This window comes from Pteropus medius, unplaced genomic scaffold (genome assembly GCF_902729225.1).
Source record: "Pteropus medius unplaced genomic scaffold, Ma_sr-lr_union100, whole genome shotgun sequence".
NCBI classification, from domain to species: domain Eukaryota; kingdom Metazoa; phylum Chordata; class Mammalia; order Chiroptera; family Pteropodidae; genus Pteropus; species Pteropus medius.
The window spans coordinates 1,205,757-1,218,001 of record NW_024344434.1 but is presented as its reverse complement, the minus strand read 5'-3'; the positions used below and the strand labels follow the sequence as shown (position 1 = coordinate 1,218,001).

Here is a 12,245-nt window from a genome sequence, read left to right as displayed (position 1 = left end):
GCACATAGTGATAAAAGAATCTAGCTGTACTATAAATGTATGAAATAACCTTACTGGAGTGAGTGGAAGAAAAGGTGTTGACCTAAATAACTTTGGCAAGGAATAGATTTTGTAAAATTAAGACAAATGGAACTGCACAAAAGCACCGTACTCTAGGTAATATCAAGTTTATGTCCATGAGGAACAGAAAACTCTAATACAGCTATACATGTATATGGAACTGAACAATTAAATAAATAGATGGATGATGATGGTGGCCAGGTTTCTCAGTTTGAATGGGAATACGCAGATAGGCAAAGGGAGGAAACCAGAATGATCTAAGTGGTGATGGACTAGAGTTGGAAACATCAGTAAGAACTTATGTTTAACATATAGATACAGGTAGTAACATGAAAATATTTATAGGAATGTCTAGATACACAGTCTGATATATTTCTTTGCTCTGTCAGCAGAGAGAGCCTAAAGGAAATGACATTCCAGTAGTAATGAACACACCTGGCACCCAGATCTTGGTTTCTAATACCATTCTCCAATAAAAGGAACCAAGGCTCCATGGAGAAATGGCTGATTCTAGGACTGGAAAGGAAATATAGAAAATGAGCCTGGAGTATCTTGTAGTACAAAAAGTACTCAAAAGACAGACAGACAGATAGACACATACAAATCAAAGGGGCACAGAAGCCACTTGAAAGAGTTTCCAATAGCCAAAGCTAGAACAATTTGAGCAACAAAATAAATAAAATCTCCCATGCACAATTCTAAATAAATTATGTAAATATTCCACTCATAGCTTCCTGCTCCTTAACTGTGAACAGTGACTTCCTTCCAAATAGTAAATTACAGGTTTCAGTTCAAATTAGAAGCATAGGAAGACGCTGAACTCACCTCATCCTCTGGATACAACAAATTCACAGCTATATATATAATAATTTTCCTCTTAAAAGTACCTGAAAGCCAGGCAAACAATATTTCCAGAACAAAAGATAAAAGAGGCATATCAAGACAGGTAGGAGAGATAGAGACACAGTCTCACCAGGGACCCCACCCCAGGCATGGTGTCCCACAACCAGGAGCAATGCAAAAAAAAGATGGAATTCTCCCTTGAGGAATGAAAAGGTGTGCCTCACATCAGAACCCCAACCGCACTCTGCACAACAGCCATACCAAAACCAGGCCAGGTGAGCACCTGAGCCCTGCTCACTTCTTGCAGAAGCCATGCTGTAACCAAGCCAGGTTGAGCACCCTGTGCCCTCCCTTAACTACAGAGTAGTCACAATGCAACTGAAACAGGAAAGTGTCCCAAACTCCTCCCACCCCACAAAGCAGCCCTGCCACAATTGGCTATGTGAGCACACTATACCCAGCCTATCTACACCAGAGCCATAGCCCCAACATAGAGAATGAATGCACACAGCCCACACTACAGACACCCCTTAAAGACCTGATTCTGGTGTCTAGAAAAGATGATGATTCTGGGCCCCATGGATCGTCTCCTACAAGACTATTCCCTCAGGACTAGAAGAAGTAGCTGATTCACCTAATATATATAGACAAACAGAGAGAGTCGAGCAAAATGAAGAGACAAAGAAATATGTTCCATACCAAAGAACAAAACAAATTCCCAGAAAAAAGACCTTTAAGAAAGTAAGATAAGCAACCTACCTGCTAATAAGTTCAAAATAATGGTCATAAAGATGCTCACCAAACTTGGGAGAAGAATGAATGAACACAGTGAAGACTTCAACAAAGAGATAAAAAAATATTTTAAAAATACCAAACAGAAGTTATAATTGCACTAAAAAAACACACTAGAGTGGCTCAACAGAAGACTGGATGAAGTAGAAGTACAAATCAGTGAGGTGGAAAACAAAATAATGGCACATCCAGATAAAATAGCAAAAAAACAAAAATTAATTTTAGAAAGTGAGGATATCTTAAGGGACCTCTGGGACAATATCAAATGGACAAAAAAGGGCATTATATAATGAAAAAAGGCCATGCAACAAGAGGATATAACATTTGTAAATATCTATATATCCAACATAGGAGCACATAAATATATAAAGCAAATATTAATAAACCTAAAGGGAAAAACTGAAAGGAGTACAATTATAGTAGGGGATTTTTAACACCCCATTTGGAGCAATGGATAAGTCATCCGAACAGAAAATCAATAAGAAAACATCTGCCTTAAACTTTAGGACAAATGGACTTGATATATATACAGAGCATTCCATCCAAAAGCATCAGAACACACATTCCTCTCAAAAGCACATGACACATTCTCTAGCATAGAAAAATGTCAGACCATAAAACAAGTCTCAATAAATTCAAGAAGACTAAAATCAAATCAAGCATCTTTTCCAATCACTATGGTATGAAACTAGAAATCAGTTACAAGAAGAATACTTTAAAAACCAGAAAAAAAAGATTAAACAATATGCTACTGAACAACCAATGGATCATCAAAGAAATCAAGATGGAAATAAAAAATACCTAAGGATAAATGAAAAAAGAAATATGACATATCAAAATCTATGAAATACAATATGAGAGAGAAATTCACAGCAGTATGGGCCTACCTCAAGAAACTAAAATAATTTCACACAAACTACTTTTACATTTGAAGGAACTAAAAAAGAACAAAGCTCAAAGGTAGTACAAGGAAAGAACTAATAAAGATCAGAGTAGAAATAGAGACTAAAAGACTACAGAAAAGATCAATGAAACTAAGAGCTAGTTCTGCAAAACAAACAAAATTGACAAATTTTTGCCTAGACTAACTAAGAAAAAAAGGGAGAGGACTCAAATAAAATCAGAAATGAAAAAGAAGTTACAACTGATAGCACAGAAATGCAAAGGATCATAAGAGAATACTATGAATAATTATATGCCAACAAATTGGACAACTAGAAGAAATGGATAAATTCCTAAAAATATACAATCTTCTAGGACTGAATCATGAAGAAAGAGAAAATCTGAATAGACAGGTTACTCGTCAGGAGATTGAATCAGTAATCAAAACCTCCCAACAAACGAAAGTCCAGGACCAGACAGCTTCACTGGTGAATTCTTCCATTCAAAGGAGAATTAACACCTATCTATCTCCAACTCTTCCAAAAAAATTGAAGAGGAAGGTGTTAGTATACAGATCCAGGGAAAGGCCTTGAAACAAAATCCACCTCTGAAAGCAGAGGGCAAAGAAAGACTGAAGAAATAAGCTGGCCACTCTGGTCAGGTAATTAATAGGGAAATTTACATATGAGATATGTCTTGGGCACCTGCAACATGAAATAGATCCCCATACCACTTGCTAGGTGCAAAAGAATTAATTACGGTAAAGGAGGGGTGGGGGAAATAGTTATGGGTACAATACGTGAATACTATCAGGTATGAGAAATTATATGTTTAACTAGGTCAGGACAACAACCTGTCCCAGGAACCAGCACATAGTAGGAGGCAAGGGAGGGGTGCTAATTTATGTCAGGATGAATAATTATGATCAGTCTCTAAGGGAGGGTTATAGAAAGCAACCTCAATTCTGGCCTGGGTCCAGCTCACAGGAAAGACAGCATTTGTGTCATGGAATAGTCTCTCCTCCACAGAAAAAACGCTCTCAAACACATTTAACCAGGCCAGCATCAGCCTGATAGCAAAATCAAACGAGGACATCATCATAAATAAATTAAATAGACAAACAAATATTACAGGCCAATATTCTTGATGGACACGGATGCAAAAGTCCTCAACAAAACATTGCCAAAATGAATTCACCATTATATTAAAAGGATCATACAATCACAATCAAATGGGATTTATTCTGAGAATGCAAGGATGGTTCAATATCTACAAATCAATGTAGTACGCATTAATAAAATGAAGGATAAAAATCATATAGTCATCTCAATAGAAGCAGAAAAAGCATTTGATAAAATTTAACATTGCTTTATGACAAAAACTTTTAACACAGTGAGCACAAAGGAAACATATCTCAACATAATAATGACCATATATGACAAACCCTCAGCTAACATCATACTCAACAGTGAAAAGCTAAAAATTTTTTTCTAAGATCAGGAACAAGACAAGGATACCCACTCTGACCACGTTTTTCAACATAGTATTGGAAGTCCTGGCCACAATAATTAGGCAATTAAAAGAAATAAAAAGCATGTGAATCAGTAAGAAAGAAGTAAAACTCATTGTTTACAGATAACATGATACTATATATAGAAAACTCTAAAGATTCATCAAAAAACTGTTAGAACTAATAAACAAATTCAGCAAAGTTTCAGAATACATAAATCTGTGGCATTTCTATAAACTCAGAACGAACTGGAAAAAGAAGTTAAGAAAATAATCCCATTTACAATTATATCAAAAAGAATAAAATACCTAGGAATATGTTTAACAAAGGAGGTAAAAGCTCTGTCTACTTAAAACTATAAGGTACTTATGAAAAAAATTACAGACACAAGTAAATGGAAAGATATTCTGTGCTCATGGATTGGAAGAATATTGTTAAAATAGCCATACTACCCAAAGCAATCTATAGATCCAATGTAATCCCTATCAAAATTCCAATGGCATATTTCATAGAACTAGAACATATAATTCTAGAATTTGCATAGAAACACAAAAGATCCCACATAGCCAAAGCAGTCCTGAAAAGAACAACAAAGTTGGAGGTATCACACTCCCTGATTTCAAACTACACTACAAAGTTATAATAATCAAAGCAATAGGGTATTAAAACAAAGAAAGAAACACAGACCAATGTAACAGTACTGAGAGTCCAGAAATAAACCCATACATGTATGAGCAATTACCATACGACAAAGGAGCCAAGAACATACAATGGAAAAAAAAAACACCATTCTCTTCAATAAATGGTATTGGGGAAACTGGACAGCCTCTTCTAAAGGATGAAACTAGACCAATGTCCTACATCATACACAAAAATTAACTCAAAATGGATTAAAGACATGAATGTAAGACCTGAAATCATAAAATCCCTCCAAGAAAACATAGGTAGTAAACTCCCTGACATTGGTCTTAGCAATGTGCTTGTGGATCTAATTCTAAAAGCAAAAGAAACAAAGCAAAACTGAACAAATAGGACTACATTAAACTAAAAATCTTCTGCATTGCAATGGAAACCAACATCAAAACAAAAAGACATTTGCAAATCATTAAAGAGTTAATATTCAAAATATATAAAGAACTAATATAACTCAATGACAACAAAAGAAAACAAACAACCCAATTAAAAAGTAAACAGAGGATCTAAATAGACATTTTCCAAAGAAGACATATATATGGCCAACAGGCACATTAAAAGATGTTCAACATCACTAATTATTAGGGGAATGCAAATCAAAACCACAATGAGATATGACTTCATACCTGTTAGAATGGCTATTTTAAAAAGATAAGAAATAACAAGGGTTGGAGAGGATACGGAGAAAAGGGAACCCTTATACTTTTTGGTAGGATGGTAAATTGGTACAGCTACGATGGAAAACAGTATGGAGATTCTTCAAAAAAATTAAAAACATAAAACTACCATATGACCCAGCTATTCTACTTCTAGGTATTTATCCAAAGAATACAATAACACTAATTCAAAAAGATATACGTACCTCTATGCTCATTGCGGCATTATTTACAATAGCCAAGAAATGGAAGCAATATAAGTATCCATTAATGGATGAATGGATAAAGAAGGTATATATAGTATGCATATACAATAGAATATTACCTAGCCATAAAAAGGAATGAAATATTTCCATTTATGACAACATGGACTTTGAGGGCATAATGCTAAGTGAAATAAGTCAGAAAGACAAAGACGAATACTATATGATTTCACTTATATGTAGAATCTAAAAAAAAAAAAGAGTACAATATGAAAAGAGAGACCAATAAAAGAACTTTATAGTGGAGAAATTTAACACTATTTTGGCTAAATGATCAAGGTCAATACCAACAATCATAAACCATGTAGAAAGTATGTACCCTTGATATGATGTACTCTTCAAAACTGTCAGTCATCAAACAGAGAAAATCTGAGAAATTATCACAACCCAAAGGAGTCTAGGGAGACATAACAAAACGTAATAGGGTATCCTAGAAGTAATCTTGAAACAGAAAAAAAAAAGACAATTAGGTAAAAACTAAGGAAAGCGAATAAATTACGGACTTTTGTTAATAATGCATCAATATTGTTTCAATTGCAACAAATGCAGCATACTAATATAAGTTAACAAAAATAAGGAATTACTCAAAGAATGATGGGTCATGTTAAAAGGACATGGAGCCAGATTTAAGAGGCCACCTCAGGTCAAAACAAGGATAATTATAGCATCAAAATTAGTAATGGTAGTAAAGAATTATAATCCTTTCAATAAAGTAAGAATCCATGAGTTCACAGTGATATAAACAAATGATTAAATAAATGGGGTGCGGTGGGGTGGGGTAGAAAGCTCTTCCTTATTGTAGAAAAACTAAAATATGTAAAAGGAATGACGGTATAAGAAAAATCACCATTGGCCAATCATCATCATAATTGATTCTAGCAAGAATCATCAAATAATGCTAAACTAGTAGATGAAATTTTGGTTAAGTAACAGGATATTCACATACATAATCTCAGAATATACTCCTATGAGTTACTTTTCAATTACGATTAAAATTTCCAGAGGAGAATCCTGGCATATGCCACCTTAACCAATCATCTAAAGTTTCCATTGCCAGTAACAGGGCTAGTGCACAGCAGAGCCTCCTGGTGTGACACACTGAGAAGTCGGCATCACTTCTATGATTCTCTGCCAAAAGGCAAAACTTAAATCTAAATGTGAAAGCACTTCAGAAAGACTCAACTGAGGGGCATTCTACAGAATAACTGGCTGTACTATTAAGAATTGCCAATGTGATGAAATACAGTAAAGGACTGCAGATTAAAGAAGTTAATTTCAGATGAAAGGTATTGAATGTAACATGACCTTGGATTTTCTTTTGTTATAAAAAGATCTTATTGGGACAATTAAAATCTCAATAAAATTAGATAATAACATAGTTTCAATGTCAAGTTCCTGATTTTAATGATTGTGCTGTGGTTATGTAAGGGAATTCCTTGTTTTTAGGAAATACACACTGATATATTTAGAAGTAAAGAGGAACCATGTCAGCAACATATTCTAAGTGGTTCAGAAAGAATAAATGGGAAGGGGTAGTAAGAGACAAAAGGGGGAAGAGAAAAAGGGAGGGGGGACAAATGTGACAAAATGTTGACATTTGGGAACTTGTGTGAAGAGCATCCAGGAATTCTTTGTCCTCTTTTGCAATATTTCTGTGTCTGAAATTACGTCAAAATAAAAAAATTAAATTGGACATAACGTGATACGATTGTCAAAACTCATGGAACAGTACACTGAGATCTATACATTATACCATGTATAAAGAAATGCCATTTCAGTTAAAATAATATAAGCTTATTCTAGATGTTTTATCAAATTTTGGTGGTTGTAACACTTCAACAATTAAAAACGAAAACAAAAAACAATTAAAAACAGAGGCTAGAAACCTATCAGGACAAACTGAAGATTAACTTATCACCTACTATTTTTAAGCTTACAACGATAAACCAGCATCAGTTAGTCTGGTTGTCATTTCTGTGACCACAGTGATCAACAGCTCTCACAATTTCCCGGCTGTATAGACAGAGGCCACCTTCCTGTCACACTCCCCATGAGGTCTCCTTTGTGCTCAGCCAGGTAACACAATTATCTACATTACACTCCGTTATTAATCATCTTCCAAATGCATAAGCCTGTTACAAGCAAACCTAGACCTTAAATTTTTTTAATTTAAAAAGACAGACAGAGAGGAGCCAAACATGGTGGTAATAACCCTTCATGAGGGCACACTTTGCTTAATGAGCTCTAGGGAGATACCCTGCTAGTGCCAAGACCCAGAACAGGAGCCAGCCAAGCACCTGGCTTATAACCAGGATTAGTATTTTTCATAGTATCTTCTTTTAAAAGATTACTATCAGTGTAACAGTCAACTATTCTTTCAAAATACTCATAAAACAAAAAGACTAAGACATCTCATACCTTGCTTTAGAAATACTACAAATTCCTTTACAGTTTGGTCCAAATTAACTCTGTGATACACCACAGGTTTGAAGTTGCGATGCTCAAATGAACGAATGAGGCGAACTGTGATGGTCACTTCTTCAGAAGCCATGTAAAGATATTCCTGTAGCAAGGGACACAAGAACGGTCTAAATAACAACTCACAATTGTCTTCAAGCCTGCATTTCCACCATCAACTCTGGTGCCCAGCCCATCTCTTTCACACTGTCTGACAGAATTCCCAAACCAAGGACAGATTCCAGAGCCCCCATAAGGGACCCAAGGTTACTCGCACTTATCCACTGAGACCTGGACAGTTGTCACAGTCAGTGACGTTCTGACTGGCAGAAAACTGACAGGGCACAGAAGATGAATACAGGTGACAAGGGAGGGGTTGCCGAACACAGATACATGGCATATACATGACTGCTTTGGATTTGCTGTGCCGGTGGTCTCCTCACTTGGCCCTGAGATGAAATATGTTTATATCAGAGTCAGCTATCAACAGGTTGCATGTTAATATCACAAATGCTGCCAGATTTCAGTGTTGATTTAATTATATGCAATAGCATTAACCATCTTTCACACTGTTTAACGTGAATATGTTTATTTTATCCTCAGTGTACTAGTGTTATGTGCCAGGTATTAATGTTATCTCATTTAATTCTATCACTAAACCATGAGTTATTATATTCATTTTAAGGATGAAGAAACAGACTCAAAAAGATTGCACAAATTGCCCAAGGTCATAAAGCTGATAAATAACAAAGCCAGGATTCAAATAACAATTTAATTCCAAAGTCCATGCTCTCTCTAATATTCTATCAATAAATCGCCCCAAATTATTTTCTCCAAAAAATCTTTAAAGTTGCCAATGCTATAAAGATAAAACTATGGTATGTTTCTATCTAGTAGAACTACTTCATGCTTTCAACTTACATACAACTTGCAACCATAATATACAATAAGCACTAAGAAAAAAATACCTATAATACTAATAAACATAAAAAAAGATATCCAACCTTCCTAGTAATCAGAGGAATTCAAAATGAAGAGATATATCACTTATCAAACTAACAAAAAGTCTGACAATACCTAGTGTTGGCAAGAGTGTAGAACGATGCAAATTTAATCAGCAAAGGTGGGCACTGAAATGTGTACTACTTCTGGAGACGATTGGCAATATTCAGTAAAGCTGAAGATACACATACCTTTTGATCTAGCAATTTCATTCATAGATAGGTACCCACGGAATCTCTCACCTTGTACACGAGGAAAACTGTAAAAGAACATTCATAATATTATTATTTGTTAATTGCAAAAAAAATTGGAAATAATTAAATGTCCATCAACAGGAAAATAAATTATAGATGTACAAGCAATAAAAATGAATGGACTAGAACTACACACATCAACAGAGATGAATCTCAAAAATATTATGGTGAATGAAAAAAAGCCAGTTGAAGAATCAGAGTATACTACCATTTAGACAAAGTTCGAAAATGTAGCTTTTATTATATTTAAAAGGAGATAATAAGCAAAGGAAGGACTACGCAATTAGGAAGAACACAGGCACTTCAATTATATTGGTAGCATTTTATGTCATAAGCAGGATGTTAGGTATATGAACAGTATATTGTACTTTATGCCTTTTAGTGTGTCTGGAATATTTCATAATAGATACCTACAAGCCACACTAATTTGGCCTAGAAAGTCTCTCTAAATCATAGAATGCTTATACCAATATTTTACTAGGTTTGAAAGAATATACAGTACATTTTGTATGGAAATCAAAGGTTCAATCTGTTTTAATACATAAAATAATTTGTAATTATAATTAGCACACTATTTATAATTAAATTAGTGGTTCCTAAAGAACTGAAAATAATATTTTCCCTCTACAATAAGTTAATGATTCACCTTATAATTTTGTTTAGTGGTTAATGAGCCTAAGTTAACAAATCTACTGATAATCCCAGTATTAGCTACTATGTTATTTGTTAAATCTGGTTTACAATGTTCCCCCAAAATTCTGACTCGAGATTCTACCACACAGTAGCAGCTCAGCAAACATCTACGAAATTACAATTTAAAATCAATTGAGCAACTTAAGAAATATCTCTTGAGAAAGGGATATTATAAAAGACTTCTGTATTTCAGAAGCAGTGTTAACAGGCATGTTAATATTATGAACACTTCTTCTTCCTCTCACCTAGCCACCAAAACAACAAAGAAGCCCTCCAAAACACACTCACACGCCCACACAGTCTGGGAAGGCCTAGAATATAGTCCTAGTCCCCAGAGAGGTCACAGTTGGACAGATCTAATTTAAATACCAACTCTCTCAACCACAACACTAGTTATTGTTAGTTATTGGATCTAACTAGTTACCAGTTAGTTATTGGATCTCACATAATAGGATCTCAACAAACAGTAGTGTTTTTATTAATAGTCTACTTGGGATAAAATAGATTTGGGCATAAAGACAGTTCATACAGGCAGCAGATAAACATACTAGATTCTCTGGGGCAAATCTTATCCATGTTCCAACCAAAGAGGCTGGGCAGGCTGGCACATACATGACTTATGAGACTACTTTATAATTGTAGTTTGGTTTTTTTTTTTCACTTAATAAAAAGCTGCCCTAATGCTGTATTTAAATAGTTGAGGTTTTCAATTTAAAACTCCAAATTCGGTTCTGCTCAAGATGGTGGAGTTGGTAAACGCTGTGCTTGTCCCCTCTCACCACCACATTAAAATTACAACTAAACTACAGAACAGCCATCAGGGAGTCACCCAAAGTCCAGTTGAATGAACAGAAGTCCTACAACTGGAGGCACACAGAGGGGGCCACCTCAAGACTGACAGGAGGGACAAAGACAAGAAATGGGTTGGTCCCACTCCCACATGTTGCGGTTGAGAACTGCAAGAACTATCTTGGTTGCAGAGGTCTCCCCTGAGGAGCAAGGGGTTCCGGCTCCACACCAGGCTCCCCAGCCCAGGGTTCCAGGGCCAGGAAGAGATGTCCCCACAACTTCTGGCTGTAAAAACCAGCAGAGATTGTGGCTGAGTGAAACAGAGGGCTGAGGGAAGTCAGAGACATTCCACTTGAGGGGCCCGTGCACGGACTTACTCAGTGACGGACTCTGAGCTCCAGCACTGGGGCAGTTGCTCAAAAGGTACCAAGGACATATGGGGAGGAAGTGAGTTGTCTGGCTTCAGGGCGAGGGCTGGAGAGGCAGCTTTCTCCCAGACAGAAGTGCAGCAGAGGGCATTATTTCTTTGTTGAGACCTCCCTGCCCAGCATGCAGACCCAGGCAGCTACCATACCTGAGTCTCTGGCAACATAGCTGACACTAGTTGCCCTGCCCAGGTGAGTCCCTGAGACCCTGCCCCTCCCAACTTCCGGGCCCACTCAAGCCACCTCCAGTGGATTTTCCATACAAACAGCTTGTCTTGGCTCATGCTGCAGACTTTCCTAAAATCTCTCAAAGGTTCACAAAATCTAAATAAGCAGCATCTAGCCTCGGTGTGCCCCATACCTCTTGCTGAGCAGCCCCAAGCCTGGCACTAGTAGCAGCCAGCCTCGGTTTGCAGCTTGGCCCCTCAAGGCACATCCAAGTCCAGCATGGGTGGCAGCCATCTATGGACTTCTTGGAGGCTTATACCAGGTGGCCCTGGGCAGGACACAGGTTACAGCTGAACCTGGTCTGCAGCACGGCTCCTCCCAGAAGGTCCTGGCTTACACTCTCAGTGGTCGGCTTCAGTCTGAGTCAGAGCACTACCCAGGGTCACATCTGAGAACAATGCACCCAAAGGCAGACAGGGCAGGCACTAGAGACCTGCTAAAGTGAATCCTGCTCTGCATGGTCACCCCTGCACAACAACTCCTCCATTGGTCATGACCAGTCCTCATAACCAATAAGCCCGAAGGGGTCAATCCTTCCCATAGACAAGCAAACAGCAACTGAGGCTCAACTATAACAGGAAAGCACACAAAACCTGTACAGGGACATACCTGGAGCACCCGGCTCAGATGACCAAAGAAGATTGTGCCACTAGGCCCCAGAGTGTACCTATTATATAAGGCCATTCTGCCTAATACAT

The 12,245-nt window shown here is 36.9% G+C and overlaps 1 protein-coding gene across 5 annotated transcripts in view; it reads right to left on the bottom strand.

Annotated features, from left to right (window-relative positions):
* The window catches only part of CUNH2orf76 (chromosome unknown C2orf76 homolog), a 59,269-nt gene that overhangs the window by 21,532 nt on the left and 25,492 nt on the right, over positions 1-12,245 (bottom strand). For 4 of the 5 annotated variants that reach the window (XM_039872679.1, XM_039872678.1, XM_039872682.1 and 1 more), the window contains exons 2-3: positions 9,350-9,417; positions 8,118-8,262 (exon numbers count right to left, since the gene is read on the bottom strand). In XM_039872679.1, coding sequence (XP_039728613.1) covers positions 8,118-8,262; positions 9,350-9,370 — 166 coding nt within the window. In that variant the 5' untranslated portion in view covers positions 9,371-9,417. The remainder of the gene's footprint in view (positions 1-8,117; positions 8,263-9,349; positions 9,418-12,245) is intronic. The other variant, XM_039872681.1, reaches the window with a different exon arrangement.